At 39.1% G+C, this 20,018-nt stretch overlaps 1 protein-coding gene across 1 annotated transcript in view; it reads right to left on the bottom strand.

The window, feature by feature from the left end:
• The window catches only part of LOC104166694 (histone-lysine N-methyltransferase ASH1L-like), a gene marked incomplete at its 5' end in the record, with an annotated part of 30,944 nt that extends 11,131 nt beyond the window's left edge, over positions 1-19,813 (bottom strand). The window contains 12 exon segments of the mRNA XM_009706716.1: positions 217-311; positions 509-670; positions 864-972; positions 1,933-2,079; positions 2,831-3,037; positions 3,438-3,546; positions 3,770-3,815; positions 5,448-5,521; positions 8,206-8,300; positions 14,412-14,591; positions 15,737-16,478; positions 19,712-19,813. Of these exon segments, the coding sequence (XP_009705018.1) occupies positions 217-311; positions 509-670; positions 864-972; positions 1,933-2,079; positions 2,831-3,037; positions 3,438-3,546; positions 3,770-3,815; positions 5,448-5,521; positions 8,206-8,300; positions 14,412-14,591; positions 15,737-16,478; positions 19,712-19,813 (2,068 nt within the window).
• Positions 19,814-20,018: the final 205 nt, after the last annotated feature.

The raw sequence follows: 20,018 nt of genomic DNA, 5'->3' as shown, positions 1-20,018 counted from the left end.
TACTTCCTTAAGGTAGGGAAAAACACAGAGATTCAGAGGTACACTTCCGTACCTTCTCTCCTTAGCGGAGAGGAATTCCACCCTAGCTGGTTAAAGAAGAACTAAGAACTGCTTACTCAGGTATTTCATGATGCCCTATCTAACAGAAAAAAAATAATTTCAACATTTGCACAGCACTCCATTTCTGAGGAAAATCCCACTGAAATCATTCCTCACCTTTCTCTGTTAGACATGGGCTTCATCTGAAGCTGTGGTGTTAGCCTTGTTGGTGCGTTCACACTTTCACTGGGTTCCTCTGTGATATGGCCCCTCTGGAAAAGAGATAATTCTGATAGACAGGAAAAACTGCGCCAAGAACTTAGCAAAGCGGTAGAAGTAGTTCCTGAGACTCAACCTGCAGTATTTCTCTGAAGTTTAAAATACACAAATACACAGTTTTTCGGTCTGATGGCACAAACTGATTTCCTACTAACTTTTAGCCACAAAAAAAGCTGTCTTTATGACTTACTCTCTTCTTTAGTTTGTGCTTTGACTTCCTTTTCTCTTTTGACCATCCAGGCCTTCTGTGGGTGCTCACAGGCTGATTGCTTTTGCTTGAAAGTCCATTCATTCGCTGACTTTTACCCCCAATTATTCCTCTGCATTTGTCAAAACCACATTTGCAGAGTTGCTTTAAAAAAAAAAAAAAAAAAAAAGAGAGAAATTATTTTAAATAAAACCCAGAACATTTAGATTATCTCTCAATATTATAAAGAATCTGTTCTGTCAAATACAACACAATAGGTTTTGTTAATTGACCTTCAACTTTACAGAACGGTTTGTCCTTGGTGAGTTTTTTCAAGGTCTTGTACTGTGATCCTTACCTGTTTTTCAACATTAAATGAATGAAAATTGTAGTCGTAAGTCAATTCAGTACCAGCAGGCATGTCTTTAAGTGCATACAATCCAATCCGGTAAACACCATTAACAGACCTACAGGGAAAATACAATAAAATATTCCCAATAATTAAAAAGAAAATTGTCTTTGTTCACATAATGGAAGTGTTAGAGACAGGAAGCAGCACTTCTGCTGTGCCCTGGATTATGCTTGTTTTTCATTTGTACTGTTGTCTTGTTTACCTCTTACAATAAACTGTGAAAGCCAAAAAAGTGAATATTGTATTTACAAAGAGTAGGAAGTTGTACTTCAAACAGAGAAGCTACAAACTATATTGTCTATCATGGCAAATCTACTTACCAACTGCCAAGATTCAGGCCCCCACTCTAAATCAAAAGCTTATATTGAACATCATACCTCATTTCACAAAATGCACTAAAATTAACTGCCTCTCCAATTCTTTTACTTATTTTTTGTATTGGATTTTAGAATTTAAAACTTGATTACTATTGCTTAAATCCACTAGAATTATCTGAGAATCACAAGCTACTCTGCTGTACTGCTATCACAGCCGATTCCTATTACGACCATCTGCTATTTCACTGTAAGTTATTCACTAGAAATTTCTCAGAAGTACTTCCTACTAGTCTGGCACTGGATTTCTCCTGACAACATAGTACTGATATGACACAGGGTGTGCTGGAATCAGACTACTTCCCTGTTTGCCTGTTTTAAAAAAAAAAAATTGAATTGCCATAAGAAAAGATTATTTTACGGCATGTCCTATGCTTCAAAATTTGTAGTGGGTTAACAGTATGACAAACAACAATGTTGGATTTACCTTGCCAGAAAACTTAGATCCTGTCTCCAAAATGTCCAGCGCTTGAAAATTTTACTTCTCTTGTGCAGTGCAAACATGATAATAAATAATATTTACACTGTTCAGCTTGATTCCTCTCCCTATTTTTAGATCAGATCCTCTTAGATGATCTGGTTATCTATATCTTAGTCACTGGTATACCAGTCTTCCAGTAAAGAGAATATATTTTTCTTACCATTTCTGCATCTCACAGTTAGGATTACAGCTGTGGTTGATAAAACGAGCCTCATTGCCCATACGATAACTATCTATCACCATTCCACTGTCTAAATTCAGGCAGTAATGATCACTGTGATTATGGTACTGTTCAATCATCCGGTTCCTAGAAAGCAACACAGGAAAGTTATTTGTGATTCTGCTTGTTGCTGCAAAGCAAAGAGGGAGCAACATAGTAATAGCACATTCAAGAATTCTGAGAGGGTTTTGAGGAAAAAGCAATTACAATCTTTTATATTTTATAGAACCATACACCTAGAGATGGAGGAAAACCATTATTATACCTATTTTTATAAGTCAAGGCCATTGACAGAGCTTGGATTAGAATTTAGAAATTTGCTCTTCTGGAATGCTCCCTTTTGGGTTCTGCAGATTATTTGTATACATTTCATGTTGATAACCTGTGTATGGAAGAGAAAATGCAAGTATACATTCTTTGGTGTGTATATGTATGCACGTGCACAACAATTGGCTTCTTCCTTTCATTATCTGGGACTGGACACAATTTCTGGAATTACATCCATGGATTACAGCTACCTCTTTTTAGCAAGAGAGCAACAGTATTCGTAATTATATCAAATTCACATTCACTTGTGGCATTTGGCATTTATAGAGCAGACGTGGCAGATGATGCATTCCAAACACTAATCATTCCTCTCTATTTTACTGAGAAAAACTTGGTTGATCACAAAAGCCAAATTCTAAGGCTTCCTTCTGGTGGCTGTTACCAGAAAAGCATTATTTTTCCCCCCTTACTCTCCCCTTCATTTCTGTCTAAGGATTTCTCAACAATGATAATAGATGCTAAAGTCATTTATTGAGCCTTCCATGCTAAAGCAGCAAATAAATATTTCTACCTGAATTCTTGCTCACTAACAACTTCTCCCAGATATTCAATGATAAACTGTCCTGCTTTCAGGGGTTCTTTGGTACGGATACCCCATCCTTTCTCCTCAGCCCGGAACCTTTCCAAGCACTGCACCCATTCATGCCTCTGTATTCTCTGATTACAACACTGTTCACCACAAGGGCAGGTGTTTGGTGAACACTCCGCAAAGATCATCCTAAAATAAAAAACAAAGAAGTTAAAGGAAGGTGAATAGCATACTTTCAGATCTATCATACAAGGGGGGAGGGGGGAAGGAAAAAAAATTCCTGTGTTAAAGAAAAGTTATTAAAGAACTAAAATGCTTCTTATTTTCAAGGTATAATTCACACAAAGATTCACAGCCTGGCTCTCACTGCTATCCAAAGAGAGAAATGGAGCTTTTAATGGCATCTTCCTCTGAAGAAAGAGGTAGGGGAGCATACATGCAGCAGAAAGTTACCCTGTATGCTCTGTAACAATACTTTTATTACTGTGGTTGCATCCAGCACAACTCATTTCTTAAGATACTATTAGCTGATGTGAAATAATACATTTATTGAAATTGTCTTATCATAGTCAGTCAACCTATTTCTAACCTGTTAAGACAGTCCTCCACACAGCCCTTTCCATTGTCGTCATCTGGTTTCTTACAATTGCAGGTAGTGGCCTCATAGCCAGAAAGAGGCTTGACATCCACATAGACATCTGCAGGAAAAAAAAACCACACAACAAACCAAACCCAAACAGGGAAAACAATTCTTTCCAGAGGAAAAAAACAGAGCTATTTATCTACAATATTTTCATTCCAATTACATAAAGCAAAAACAGAAGGTGAAAGTGTCTTTGGTAGGACGAAGAACATGACAGAAAGGAGGGGTGTCATGAAAATTCCACAGTTAACATATTTTAGTAGTAAGATTTTACTTACTAGAACGGATTTTTTTATAAAGTGGGACATCTGGTTTTTTATACAACTAAAAGGAAGAGAAAGAAAATTTTAATACATTGCGTAAGTGTGTTTGTTATTCAAAAGAATCAGGGAAATTATGTTCTGTACATACATAACAGTTTTGTAATCATTACTAGAAAATACATCTGCACTCTTTTCTTTAGGCTCAAACTACATTAGCAAATAGGTCAAAAAAGTACCTGAATAAGTAGAACTTAGGCTTAATGAGTTAGCTGAGCAGTTTTTCTAATGTATCATTTATTCTTCCCGTACTATCTGAACAGAGCAATATGGATAACAGAAATCACAAGGGCAGGCTATTCTGAACAACGATGTTCTTTTCAATACTGAGGAGTAATTATTTACATCTACTTTGGAGAAAGCATCTTGGTGGAATTACCATGTGCTGACACTCAAAAAAGTGAAAAAGAAAAATTCAACTGCTTATCAAAACAGTTGGACTCAATGATCTTAAGGGTCTTTTCCAACCTAGATGATTCTGTGATTTTATGAAAACTGTGACTACAGGTAGGAGACAAGAGAAATGCAGATTCATCTTCTAATTAAGGAAACCTCCTCTGCAGATGGAAATGACTGGAGGGAAAAGGGAAGCTTAGATTACATTTCATAACTTCATATATATTCCATCCTTTCAAACAAGCTTTAAGGAATAAGTTAAAATTATTACGTATTTCACACATATTTACTGCATTAATAGCCTTCCCTCAGTAACATACGTGGCAGATAGGCATTGGACAAACCATACAACCTATACAACCATTGTACAAACAAAACTAATCTGTAAGGGTTTTCAATATTCTACATAGATGTGGAAAATGTCAAGGAAATAGATCACATACGTTTATTATTTATGTAATATTGAATAGATAAGACAGGCAGACCTAAATTAGCTTCAATATATGGCAAGAAACTGTCCTCAGCTGAAATGTCAACGACGATCGCTACTTTAAGATTAGATTTTGGTGGTATTACAAAGGGTAGCTGGAGCCACAACCACTTAGGAATTTGTCTTGCTCATTTACATGCTTAAGTTACATGTCTGAGAGCGCTTCCTTGCTGTAGAGCTGGGGACAGATTTACCCTCCAGCCTTATATCCTGTGTTAAACCACTTGGTGGAAACTTCTGAGGGAAAAAAAATATTCCTATTTTTAGGTTTGCACATATTTAAAGCTCTTTAAAAAGAATGAGACTGTTAAACAGTTTCTCTTCTTTTCTCAGTATGAAAATTTCAGCTTGCAAGTGAAAAATAAATTCCACTCTGCTGGGATTGATCCAAGAAAAATAAGGCCTGAAATTTCTCTGTGCTGTTGGCAGTACATGTGAATTCTCCCGAGGCATGTCTAAAACAAGATCATTACAGAAAGCAGGCTCACTACCAAAATAAAAGTCTGCAGCAAAATTAATGACTCTTTTTCTGCAGAAACCCATAGGATTGCTATTTTGCAAGAGATGGAATAATGGAAATTATTCACATTAAATACATATGCAAATCCTTTTTTGCCTCATACAGTGGCAGCAACAAGAATATTCATCAATATACAGGATTGACTGCAGCTTTCATGTAAGAGTCCTGCTATTCTCTTTCTAAGACTTCTGATCATAATCTTGACAACCCAGTAACTTTTTGTCTTGTACCTGATTGTGTTTCCACTGCCAGAGGATGTCGTAAGGCAGCTGGAAGTCAATTCTCTTTTGTCTGAGATACTTCCCTGAAACAAAAAGGTTTGTAAGTCGCACACATTCACATTCACATATCCCCAAAAGGAAAAAGAGCTGCTCCCAGGCACACTGCCAAATTCTGATAGGGCCTCTCGACGTCTGAAAGTCAAAAAGGCAGAAGAGCAGAATCCTCCCAGAACATTTTGTTTGTTAGCGGCAAGCACAGGGAAGAGCCCTCCATGACGCTATCTTTTGCATTTTACTCTGTTGTCATAGTTAGGTTTAAACCTTTATCGACAGTGAGGAAAGCTGCTGTCTTAGATATGAGATGCCTGGTCAGGTAGGTGGCAGAGGGGAGCTGCCTTCTTCGTTGATGACTGAACGTCATGGATGCCATTGAACTCCAACCGTCACAGTTAAACTCTTAAGAGCAGTGCCAGGAACCTGCAGGTGTTCACCCCGGAGGGGTCACTGAGTGTGAGCTACCAAAGGGACAGCAGCAAAAAACTGACAAAACGAAATGCAACTCTCTGCCTTACAATAAACACTAGTAACTTCTGTGTAGAAATCTCAAAGTTGACACTTTCTCCTGAGCTTTTCTGTGTACACGTGAATACGACAATTTAGCACAGAGAACAAAAATCTGCATGCACAATTCATGCAAGATGGTAAATCAAAATATCATACTCACAGAAATCGAATTAGTTTTGAAAACAGTATCCAAGCCTGTTCCTACAACCTTTACCAAAAGTGACTTAAGAACGAATTCAGACTTGGTAAACACATTCCTAAGTGTTTCGGAAAGACTTCAAGATGATCTATGTTTTCAGCGATAACTGAAACTCATTTTAGCCAGGAGTTACTACTTTCATTGCAGATTTCATCTCTATTCTAAAATTTACTGTCACCCCTAACCTCTCCCCAAAAGAAGGCTGACCCATTACATATTTTGTTAATACAAGACCTGAGGTATGACACAAGTGCTAGGTTAGTTCTAGCCAAGATTAAAATGTTCTCTTATCGTTTTGTTGGAATACTGCGTCACAAAATTGCAGTGAGAGGACTGACTAAGGATGAGGTGTCAGTCCCATGTCTGATTTTCCCAGCTTTTCTAAATGTTAACAAGTGCCTTTACATTCCTCCAGCAATAGTCTGTGGTTTCATGTAAATTCACACATATACTGTCACCATTGGAAAAAAAAAAATTGCAGTGTTTTCCTTACAATTTACTCCTAAATTACTTTTTATTTTCAATGCTTAATTCATCCATAGCAGGTTCCAGGAAAGAGCTAAATCTGCTAGGAATTTGCTTTCACTTCTATGACCTCAGCGAGTGAAACAAAAGGCTCTTTCAGGTGCCCTGGCACCGTGCCTGGAGTGCATGGAAGGTCCCTCCAGCCCTCATCAAGTGGGCACTAGTGCAGTCATCTGGCAGAGTGCTAAACCTCCCAACTCTGCTCTGCAGTTAAACCACTCTCCAGCCACCTGATACAGAGTAATCGAAGCAGCTTTATCGTCAGCGCAGGAGCTTGTTTGTGTCTGCTAGCACAAACAAACGTGGGGTCGGGGCCTCATGAAGAGAAAAGAGAACAGGACAGTGGCACTGCAGACTGAACCTGAGTATCCTGACAGATGGTTTGGTCACGCAACAGAGTTATATGACCCAATTCAAAAAGGAATTGAGAAAGGTCACATTTTTGAGAATTTAAATTAACACCTTCAGTTCTGAAACCTGTTTTGCAGCTACTGATTCACATAGATCTGTCCAACTCTTCGCCTGCTACTACCTCTTTGTGAAAGTCAAAGTTGTGTATGGAGCAAAAAAGTTCAGTTAAAGAAGACAAACCAATTCAATGTTTGTATTTGGTACGACAAACATTCCTACTGAACAATGTGGAATTTCCCAAACTCTCTTTGCATGACAGTACTTGAAGTAAGAAATCACAGCATTTTAAAAGCCAAAACAATCACCTGAAAAATACATTGATCTTGGTTTATCCTGGGAAATGACATGAGCTGCAAAACCTTTAGTCTGAGAGTTCATGACCATCCCCTCCAGGCAGTCCACTCCAGTGGACTGGACTTGTGAACAGCATCCTGGGACTCCATGAGTTCTAAATGCTCATGCTAGCCTTAGGTTATTGCTTCTTTCTGCAGAAGGCAAAGACAAGCCCTAAACCTCCTTTCTGTTCTACCTGAGACCTCAAAACAGGGATGAAATAAAAAGTTACAGAATAGCTAAGATTTTCCATTCTTCCTCACTTTTATCAATGCTTAAAGACAGACACCATTAAGTGCATGGGGACATGAGGGAATTTATTATTGCATGCTTTTAAGATTTAACAAATGGTCATAATTGTCTCTGGCTATTCTACTGTAGTATTAGTTTGAAAAGGAGACTATTGTATCGCATTTAAACAAAAGTATTATGGCAGTTAAAGCAGGATTTAAACTAGACTGCTATTTTCTTACAGTAAACAAAAAATGAGAACAAAGTTCATGTAGCAAAAAAAAAAAAGCCTCTCGAGTCAAACTTTTGCACTAAAGAACATAGACAGATGAGTATGACCTTTGGCAAAGTTCATATGCTGAAAGACATGAGTAACCTGACAAGGTGATAAGAGAAAAAAGAAAAAAGGGAGAGAGGCAGAGAGACTGTGAAGTCCAGAGTATTCTATGTCAGCTAAGTGTGATACTTGTTTCCCAACAACTAAAACACACATGAAGTACCCACCAACGTGAATAGGGGCTGGAAATAATCCATGCTCATGCTCTCCAGGAGTGTACTCCAGCTTTTCTTTCTTTAATTGTATGAGGCGGCTCTTCGGACTGCGGATGATAGTGAAAAAAAAAAAATGAGAAAGAGGAACACCTGAAATTTGCAAACTCCACATTTTCTGTTTTAATTAAGGCACGAATGTCTACAACATCAGGCAAGAGAATAATAATAGAAATGGCTCAAAAAATTGATTTCCAGGTTGCCTGCCAAATACACTTACCACATCCATTTCAAAACTCGTGATTTGATTTTTCTCCGTAACCACTATTCAGGCAACACCTAACGGGACACTATTAACTTAAAATGCCTAGTATGTCATATATAAGTAATTAAACTAAAGTTACAGAAATGTGCTACTCCTTTAGAAGGTTGTCCGTCAAGAAAAGCAGGAAAAGAACAGAAATCAGAGTTAAAAAAGCAAAGAGACACACCCTTTACAGAAGGAAAAAATAGGAATATGAAATAAGAATAGTTGTATGGGTCAGGCTGATGTCAAACCACCTAGCTCAGTAACCTGTCTTTTATAAACAACTCCTTTCATCTACTGACAAACGACGGAAAGAAAAAACTGATGTAGCTATTATATTTAGTACTGTAGCCCTGCAACATTCAGAAGAGACTTATAAATGTTAAATATACTGAAGATTAAAATTATATTGAAGTCTATTAAAGTTTACGGAAGTTTTTAAAGGGATTTATTTTAATAACTGGACATGCAACTGAAAGCTGACTCAATAAAAATTGTAGTATTATTGTTTAACTAGTGAATGGAAAATGAAAGTTAAAAACAAATTTTGAAATACAGATAGCAACAACTGCAAATAATTACTGAAGGTCAGAAACAGAACTGAGAGATGGCAATAATTTGTGGTTCATATACCCTTCTAACCCTTTCTGGATTTCTGGTACTTATTCCGCAAGTATAACAAGTTACCAGATTTTAGATAGTGAAATAAAAGCTAAGGCATGCTGCTGAAATAAGGGCTCTGTTGAGCCTGATGCTGTATATACTCTTCTTTAAACAACTCTCCTTTTTAATAGAGTTATATGGCAAGGCTCTAGTTATTACTATACATTTGCATTTAACTCAATGTACACTGGTGGACACATAGCTATCCTAATCAAAAAGCAGTAACATTCTCTCAAACAATAAAGGTTATGGTTTTTAGATATTACGACCCTCTGTTTATTGATGGCAGGAATTAATTTCATTCGCTTTGGCAAACAGACAGCTCCATTGCCCACCAGGCAAAAATGATATTCTAGAGAGGACTGGAAAAAACCCCAACCCCCTAAAAAACCAAACACCTCACCCCCCCAACTCACATCTTCTGACCTTTCAAGTTGCGCTGCACTGAATCACCAAGACTTACAAAGAAAGGCCATAAAGTAACTCTTACAAGACCTGGAAAGCAAGTTCTTATTTAGAGCAAATAGAAAGGTATTTTGAAAAGGCAAAGTGTGAACCTCCGTTTCCAAGAGGCAAGCAAATCCTTAAACCAAAGGCAGAGAAAAAAGGAAAAACATTCAACTGAAAGGTGACTTAATTCAAGCCAAAGGTACACCTTTTAACACCCTCATATTCAGTGTAAAGGAAGGCAATGGAAAAATAAATTATGGTAAATAAACTGCAAGGAAGAAACCAGTGTGGAAAGGAAATGCAGAAGGCAATTATCTAAAACCGCAAAATATAACATGAATTTCTTGAGGCACTGCAGACACACCCGTCTTAGGCCTAGTCACAAAGGACACTGGGGAAAGCACCTGCTCTGTTTTCCTTCCAAACACAGATATGAAATATTGTTAGAGGAATGTAAAAAACTGTTACGACAAATCAGTAAGCTGAACAAAAGCTACCAATACTTTAGGGACTTCAGAGGGAAAGGCTGAGATGTCAAAATAAAGCATAATTATTCATAAAAAAGGGAATATACTAAAATAATCAAGAATAAACAATAAGTTTTATAAACATAAATATGCAAAATAAGCCTCATGAATTAAAAAAGGCCTCTCTACACTATCAAGAAAAGGTCCGTATCAACAGGTCCACATATTCCCACTAGGAAGATGGTGAGGCTGGGGTTTCGGAGCAGGCAATAAAGGTTCTGGTTTTGTTTTTAGCTGCTATCTTTATGAGAAGACCTCTCCCCTACACTTCGCTGAGGCATGCTGATAGTCTTGCAGCAGCTTAAATTTGGTGTCAGGGCATCGAGCACCACCAACATGCCTTTATGACCCTGACCAGCCTCACGGGGGGCTTCCACCCACACCCTCCGCCCATGGGCCCCACAGATCCATTTATGCTCAGGCCTGGACATTCAGTCCCTTCCTGGACTACCTCGTGGGTGCACCTATCTCCAGCTCAGTCACAGCCACGGGAGCTATGGATCTGGTGGTTGAGCCATGCACTGGCTTCCTGGCTTGATCCTGGACCTGCCTGGCAATCCTGGACTATGTTGGACCCCGGTTACCATCACTGGACCGGATCCTGACCTGAAGATTGACTTCCCCACTTAACCTTGGTCTGTCTGGTCACCACAGGTTGGTCTGGTAATCCAGACCCGTGGCTGACGCTGGGTACCATTGCCCAGTCTGTCTGACTTGCCTCACTCAGGGCTGTGGGAATGTCAGCAGTTTTCCTTTGCTACTGCTCAGATCCCATTCTGTTCGTGTCATTTTTTAACTAAGCTGCAATACTTACTAGCTAGATACATGTCGCTACAGGTGGTGCAGGTCGCAGGAATTCCCAGGACTAAACTGACTGTCCTCACAGCCTCCTAGGATCAGCTGACTCTGCGCTGCTATCAAGGACAAGTACTACCCATTTTCATACCATGCTCTTTAAGAAGTCTCCCTCAATAAGCAGATATGATTGTTGCAGCTGAAAAGCAAAAGACCTCTCCATAAAGCCACGATCACTCTCTCTGCTTTCCAAGCAAGCCACTTAGAACAGGGTGAGACCTCACCAATAATCACAGAGAAATGACACCTTCTAACATTTCAGGTTAGCATACTTTCAACAGTACACTGGAGGAGTACATTTCTGATCGTCTGATAGACTGAAACATAAGCCTGGCTAGATAAGAAATGCTTCCCTCTCTCTAATCCACTGCCTAAAGTTATTTGGTTCAGTTTCCGTAGGGACAAATTTAAAACACCCATTTTGTAAATGGTCCACTTACCAACAATAGACTAAACTGGCCTCTCTCTGCAAGCTCCCAATAAGAGAGTAATGGTGAAGTGATTTTTCTGCTGAAGATGAGAATATTTTGTACCACTCTGCAAAGGTTGAAGGTCAGCCTTAGTCTCAGAATGTCAGTCTAAAGTCTCAGGCAAGAAAAGAAGGGAACAAAGACCAGAATCACAGTCTCCTTTCCCATATCTCCATTTCTCTTCATCCCTCTACTTCTTTTCTTTCTGATACCATGTTCCATTTACGTTCTCCCTCTCCAGCTTCTAGGATCTTCTCCCTACACTCTCACCACATTGGCTGGGATTAGTTCTCTGTGGAATGCACAATTACATTTCTGAGGTGTGGAGCCCAATGTTCTCTCCCAGACCGTAGACTGACAAACATTTAAAATCAGTAGAAGCTCACCATTCTGTGATTCTGATTCTGTGATACACTGTCCGTGCAACTGTAGTCTTTGACCAGCTGTGGATACCTAACAACGGGCGAGATACAATTCAGTGTTGATCACAGCAAATTCTATAGATTACAGAATCACAGAATGGTCGGTGTTGGAAGGGACCTCTGGAGATCATCTAGTCCAACCCCCATGCCAAAGCAGGTTCACCTAGAGCAAGTTGCACAGGATTGTGTCCAGGTGGGTTTTGAATATCTCCAGAGAAGGACACTTCACAACTTCTCTGGGCAGCCTGTCTTCACTGTGTTTTAATAAAATTCCTATACCAAAGTGAGTTGGAATGAAATCCCGTTGAGGTAAATTGTACAATTCAAACGGCTGCAGAGAAATGATGCAGACTTTTCTAACAGTAGACTAAAACTGGCAGTGACAGCAGAAACATTTTCTGGGCTGCTGTTTAGCAGTTGGATGTGAGCGATATAGACAGAGGCTGTAAATTGTAACAGTAAACCTCAGTAAAACTTTCACTACTTCGTATGTTCTAATGATGTTTAGGAAGTATTTAAGAAAGACACAACAGAGTAGGAAAATGGTCTTTAAGGCAAAGTGTCTGCAATTGAACACTGCAAACAGAAATACAGAAAAACAGTGGGTAGAACACCCATTAATTGAGAAGGCAGAGACTTTTAATGAACAGTGATTAACACTTAACTGTACCATCACTAGAGGGTGCCGTACGATTACAGAGCTGCCTTTTTGTTCTCAACGAAGATCATGTTTTCATACGTATACAGCAGGAAGTTACGTAAATAATGGGGTAACAACATGAACTTCTGCTCTCCTCTTGCACTGACATATGCCTGACTGTGCAGTAGAACTGGAATAGCAAGTTATATCAGTACAAAGTTTAATTATAAAAAAGTGACTATTGTTCTCCTGATTTAGTTTGCTCAACCAACTTAGTAAAGAAGTGACCCAGTGCCAGCACAAAGGAATGGTGGGATCAGCCCTTCAAGCTGCACCTTGCTGCAAGACAAGACACCTAAATCGTGATGGCCATCGTTCTGTCCTTGCCCAGCTATGCATTTCCATGCCTTGTTTCAGCATCAGTGTTCAAACAACTGTGCAGAGAGGTAGTTCAGATTATGTATGCAGCATTTGTTTCCCTGGTAGGGTAAAGTTTCCTCAGTGTTCTTAAGTAGCTCATCACAAACATCAGTATCAGTGCAAGGGAAGAACTCAGCATGTGGAGCAACAGGCAAAGGGGAAGACCAAATCAGACCTCTTTAAGGTTCCAGGGAACTGCAACACAAAACGTGATGGGAGAGGAAGGGTTGTAAGTAGAGCTCAGCTTTGTCATGGCCTTCTCCAGGGTGATGGACTTGATTTCATCATCATTCACAATACCTACAAACCTTGACTTTGAATTTCTGTCTTCAAAAATTTTTCAAATTACATATTTCCTTACCATCTATGAAATAAAGGTCCTCCCTTGGTTGACTAGGACTGACAATGTAACTAACATTTTATCATAAATAAAAGGAGAAGACTCTCTCAAGTCCTCTTCTAAGGCAACAGACCTGATTTTCATCAATCAATATTTGAATGTTGCATGACTGTGTATGCCACTGACAGACCATCCAAATGCTAAAAATTTTAGCCAGTCTGCTTTCAAACTATTAGAAACATAAGCAGTCTCACTTCGATCAGACCTAGATCTTTGTTTTTTCCTTAGAGTCTTGATCCTTTCATTGATGCCTTCATTGTACTACAGAAAGAGAATACACCAGAAGGAGCTGATACACTATACCAGCAGTCTCCCAGTGGTCTCTGTAACAGTTTCAAGTGGTCTACAACATAGTGAGAAGGTGCCAAATTTTCTCTTTTTAATCTGTCAGATTGTATTAGAAGAGAAGTGGAAATTCCTGACTTCAAGACATTTGTTCAAATGGCTATAGAAAACTTACGTAACTACAGACAGAAGCAGAATGGGGCTGATTATCAGAAACGGGAGATGTCCACCTTTTAATGTACATTAGGTTGTGAGCCAACTAGTGGAAAAAAAAAAAAAAAAGAATGCTGGATTTTTACTCTAAACATCTCATAGAAAATGAAGGAGATGAACTTCACTTAACTGTGAAATGTACAGGTGCATATCTGAAATTCTTTCATACAAAAGATGACCAGTCATCATCATTCAGTCAATAAAAATAGAAACCTAATGGCCCCTTTTATGTAGATACTGTACTCAGTACCTGAATACCTCAAGCTCTCCCCAGCACTTTTACTGCCACGATCGTTAAGACTGTCGAATGAAGCTCTCTTACCTTCTTCAAGGTCGATAATCAGAAACATTTTCAGATTGCTCGAGGCTGCTTTCTGACTGGGGTTACATTTTACATCTTCACTGGGTCAGATTCTGATAATTATCATGCATATAATTTTTCACAGGCTTGAATTAAGTTGATGGTTTTATTTCAGCTACTCATTAGTTGCACCTCTTTATGGCTCTAGTTGAAAGGAGACAGTTTCCACTGGAATATCAGACAGCAGCTTTTCAGTGGTATTACTTACTCTGTTGTTTTGTACACATCAGAGTAGAGCCCTGCCTTCTGGTACTTCTTCTTTGGGGGTCGAGGGGCTTTTTTCTCACGCTGGGCTAGAGAAGGCAAAGGCTGTTCAGTGTTTTCAGATTCATGTGGTTTCCCAAGGGCATCATGTAGACTGGGAGGTTCAGCTACTGTCTCAGAAAAACTGGAAGAAAAAGTAAAGATTAAAGATTATCTTACTGCATTTCTCACCATAAAGATTACCTTACCATATTTCATTATTCCTCTCTATAATCTGGTCAGCAGAAATAAAAGTCCATATTTCTGAATTACTAGATGTCTCAGCTATTTAAAAAAATGCAATTCAATGATCATGATCAAGTGTTGCTTAAGTATAACCACAGGAAATGTACGATCTTTTTACAGTAATGTTATTATTAATTATTACAAAAAGAATGTTGTTTGTACTGCTAATGTTTATCCCTTGGAGCCTCAGGTGAGTAATTTAGAAGGTGGCTTATGCTATCTGCTTTTGTACTCTAAAAATAGTATGTGGTAAATCTTTTCTTAGCCTTCAGGAAAGCCATACAATACAGCCTTTGAACATGCAGTTCTAGCAACACTCTGGGAATCTAAATGGCTATGTTACAGTATTCGTTTCTGAAACACAAATGGATGGCTATTTTTCAGAACTATTCTGAAAACACACAAAGGAAGACTTCTGGAAGAGTTTGATCTGTTTGTATTGATGACTTTGGGGATAAGTACGTGAAGATTAGACCAGAGAGAGATTGCTGGTGTAGTCCTTTACTAGCCAGTCACTGCATAGGTGCACACCTTAATTCCACCTTGCTGCTTTGGTTTTACTCTTTATTTGTTGTATTATCAACTCATCTCACCTTATACTTTGTGTTGTTTTTAAGTATTTGTTTGTAATGCATATAAGTAACACTCTTTGAGATTCCCATGGCCCATGTAACTCTTACAGTTCCTTATTCCGCACATGAAGGAACAATCTTTGCTATGATATCTCACCAGTAAATCTGTTACCAACTCATTAAAAGTATCCTTCGTCAAGACAACCATAAAACTTGCTTCACTTCAGACACCAGCACAGACCCAACAGTTTTAGATTATCTGAGATTCCATCGCATTTTGGCATGTGTTCAGTAACCTAGGAACATCCTAAGCATACTTAGAATTGACCATTTTGGTTCCCTCTAAACTGAACTCCTTAATAAAACCAAATGTAACATGCAGAGCTCATTAAGAGTAGGATTTTTTCATGGATTGAAATGTTATAAAATCAACAATGACTACATTGAGGATACAAAATTGTAAGGGAATTACCTCTTATTGCTCTCCCGTTCATCTTCTGGTAAAGATTTTTGTCGCTTCCTGGCCTGTTCCTCTGCAAGCCACCTCTTTCTCTTCCAGCCTTTTCGGTGATCTGTATTCAAGTTCACACTTTGCACTACAGCTTCAATCACATCTGTGATGGTATCAGGTCCAAGGTGTAAGGGACTGCTGCTTTCTTCTCTTTTATCTAACTTCTGACTGACCAGTCGAGCCGCCTGGAAAGCTTGCATTGAAACAACAGCCTGCATCGGGTATTTCCGGGGCCTACCTGGCCTGCGCTTCACAAAATTATTCCCTGTCCGTGACTGCCTTTGCAGTTTTTTGGCTTTCAGAATTTTATTGACGTGATCAAGATTTTTTTTTGTTGCCAAGATCTTGTTATAATTGCACATTTTCCTAGCTTGTCGCTGCATGGCTTCAACCACACTTCTCTTGAGATGATGCGGGGAATAGCTGTTCGGTAGTCTGTCTGACAGAAGTGAGATACTATCACTGCAGGAGCTGCTGGGAATTGCTGGAGCTACAAGGCTGTCCTGTTTCCCCACACCTCTCTCCCTATTGTGGTTTCGAGCAGGACTAGCTGATGGTGGAACAGACACATTTGCAATGACTGCTTCTAAGGTTTTGTCTAAAGTAGCTTGGCCTTCATGTTGTGCCATGCGCTGCAGTAAGCTATCCACTGAATCATCAACAGCAGTTGCCAGCCTTGTTCCCCGGGGAGGGACTCCAATCACTGCAACACAAACATACATACATGTACTGAAAGAGACTTGAGATACAATCAAATAATGCTGGAATTAAAATACAGTAGTTGGATTGACTGACAGCCTTTTGTATCCTATAATTGCCCAGAACGTTCGACAACAAGACACCATTTTCTGTAACACAAGCTCTACTGGGAAAGGGACGTAGTGATGCAAGTAAGGGGAAAGCCTACATTTTATATCATCAGTTTTAACATACAATTATTTTCTCTTTATTCACACATAGTCCCCCACTTCTAATAGGAAAGAGCAACGAGGCCATTCCCTACGTATGTACAGTCCAGAACTCTTCCCAAGTTGCTTTCTATTCAACACTAAGAAATCCTCTGTGCACAGAAAAACTAAATATTGATAAAAAAATCGAGCAACATCTGAAATGTTTTTAAACTAATTTTTCTTTTTTGTAGTTTGGAAGTACCGAAACAACTTTTCATTGCTCTTGCAGTTTCTGTATCAAAAAGACAAACATAATGATGACAGAACTGATTACAATAAAGTACCGGCTTGGATAAAGGTAAATCAAAATATCTGGACAAAAGAGGAAGGTTAATTTATACAGGAAATAAAGTTAGATCTCACTTTTTAAACTAAATGTTACATGCTTTAGAGCTGCAGACTGCTATTTGAAAAAGAGAATTTCCAGGTCAACCATATAGATTACGCTGTATTAAAAAGGGATTTGTTCCAAACTAAAAGCTTCCCAAAGCTGCCCTGCTGGTTCTTAGCGATAACATTTAATCGGAAGAAACCCTGTTCTTTCTGGAATAAAATGGATGCTGTCTTCTCATAAATATATCACAATTGCACGTTAGCATTTACAAAACATTACTGTAATTGCGGCCAATTATTTAGATCAGATCTACCCAAACTAGTGGGTCCTAGGCTGTAGGCTGAAGAGCACATACTAGTGTAAAGGGAAGTGTTAAAGGGAAGACAACAAAACATTTTTATAAAAGGGTTTCTGTCATTTGACAGGAGAGAGATTATGCATTAGCTGACAAAGATAAAGCACAAACAGTTTAAAAGAAATACTTTCTAGTTCTAGTGCTCACTAGTCCAAGTGTGGGACTCTGGAGAAATGTATTTCTCATTAAGATTCCAAAGTCATGAATCTGCAAGTGCAAATGAAAACGTGCTTCAGAGAGTGTACAATTTAAAGGAGGAAGACTCAGCATAGCAAGTTCTAAAAATCCTCCTATGAACAACATCCTTCCTACAGGGTGAAAAACGAACAGAGCAACATACTTGTCAGGTCACTGCTGTAAGCCTAACTGTAATCCCTTGGAAAACCTAGCAACCTGATCAACTTTGAACGAACTGGAGGGATTTACACTTTCAGTTTTCAAATTTAGATGAAATAATAAAGATAAATTACCCTTTGTTTTCTTATGGTCTTTAAATACACATCGGGATGGAGCTGAGGGTTCCTCACAGAAACACCATCTGTTTAGCGCAGCGAGCTCTGTAAACAGCTGTGCCATCCAACGATAACCAAACTATACAACACAACACATTTGGACACAAAGTCTAATGGATGTCCTTGAACTAGTGTTTCTGTTTGGAAACTAATCCAAAAGGATGGGATACAACTGAAGACTATGATCCCCAAAACAGCTGCAGCCCTGGTCAAGCATACTTGCAGCCCTTGGTAACAAAGCAGCTCTCTGACAAACACACTGAAATCCCACATGCATTCCAGATCTACGGAAAATATAACAAAGACTGGTCTTTTCAGCTGTATCATCAGTTCTATGACTTTGAAGTTGATAAACTTGTGATTCATTTCATTCCTATGCTCTCCTGCACAAAATATGCCCGAACTTTTAACACCTTCCTATACACAGACTCACATCGTTTGCAGTTGCCCCTTTAAAATGAGTACGTAAAAGAAAGTTAACAAGACAGAGGGGAAAAAGAGAGAACACTTCTTCACTGCAGATGACTTTCTTCAGCATATGCTGAATAAAGCGTCTGTTGCAAATATCTGTTTAAAGGGAGGAGGAAATAGCAGTTTTGGCACATTCTTCCTATATGGAAATCATAACTAGTTCTGTAAGTAACAATCCTAAGGATGTTTACTATAAATTTGCAATCAACTTTGGTGTCTAAGAACACTTGAATTCTGCTAACAGGAGCTCTTTCTACAACTGGGCTTCTTACAAAACTGGTCAACATTATGGATTTTCTTTGTGTCCAATCATAGTAAGCTCACATCATGTTTTCCTCAGAGGGATTGCAAACAGGGTTTGTTTTTACAACATGGCTAGTAACATACAGGAAATGAACATTTTCAGATCTTCCCTCTGACAATTTGGTCAATGGATTCGACAGTTTTGTAGGTGTGAAAACGTGACAGATAGCAACATGCATGCATTCACACACAGCATGACTGCACAAGACTGACCTCCTTACAAAAGCAAGCTCAAAGCACATCCCTTCCTTGTGAAGCGAACAAAGATGGACTTCCTCAAGCAGCAACCTCCACAGTACGTCACCCCATGGCTGAGAACACCAGCTCCCTCAACGTCCTGTTGGCATTTGCTTAACTTCTTGACGATTTTGTGCGTGTGAGACTTGGTCCTCATTTGATAGAACTGATGAGAATGCTACCGGAGTTACCATGCCTTTCAGTACTTCCATCTCCCTCCTACTATCATTTTTGACCTGCCTAGAGTCATTCACAATTGTATCATTATTGATGACTGGGATGAGCTGCTTGTCATCCTCCATCACCTTAGCAGGATTCTCACACTATGAAAACGTAACAGCACAGGCCGTCTTGATCCTAACAGTTATCTACCCAAGGGCAGAAAACTGTCTGCCTTCAGAATAGCACAGAAGTCAAGCTCTTCTCCATGAAGGAATTAATCTATTCATCTAATTCACTGATTTAACTGTAGTGTCACAGGTCTTGCTAGCTTTAAAGCACTGAGCTTCATGAAGACTAATTTAACCTCGTGAGGAACCAAACTCCATTCTGCCATAGCTATGCTGCTGCTTCTATCAGCGCCAGCTCAAGTTTCCCTGTTCTACAACCCAATTTGCAGTACTTGTATCCTAAAATGTAAGCGGAAAAACTCTGTATCTCCATAAACATAGCTGCTGTTAAGTTCTCGTAGCAATGCTGCCTCAAGCTGTCTGTAGTAGCATAGGTCTTTGTATAGCAGTGGTCACGAAAACAAGACCACCCAGCATTACTTGCCTGTAGAAGATGTGCTCTCAGATGTTGATCTCTTTCTGGAAGGGCTGCAATTTGTGCTCTCTGACTGCCTCTGGGAAGGTTTGTCCTGTGTTGGCAAAGTGCCTGAAAAGCAGATCAGGGAAGAGAAAAGCACACAAAAAAAAAAATCATTTCAGTCTGGCAGTGCCAATACAACACACTGTAGATACTAAATATTCAATCTAAGATTAGTCTTTTTTAGCTTTTGGAACAGTTGCTTGCTATGATGCACATAGGCGGAGAAGGATGGAAACGGACCATCAAGAAGGAATTTCTCACAGGCTAATGG

The sequence above is a fragment of the Cariama cristata genome, unplaced genomic scaffold (genome assembly GCF_000690535.1).
Source record: "Cariama cristata isolate BGI_N322 unplaced genomic scaffold, ASM69053v1 scaffold24878, whole genome shotgun sequence".
Classification (NCBI taxonomy): Eukaryota; Metazoa; Chordata; class Aves; order Cariamiformes; family Cariamidae; genus Cariama; species Cariama cristata.
This window is presented reverse-complemented; position numbering and strand designations above follow the sequence as displayed.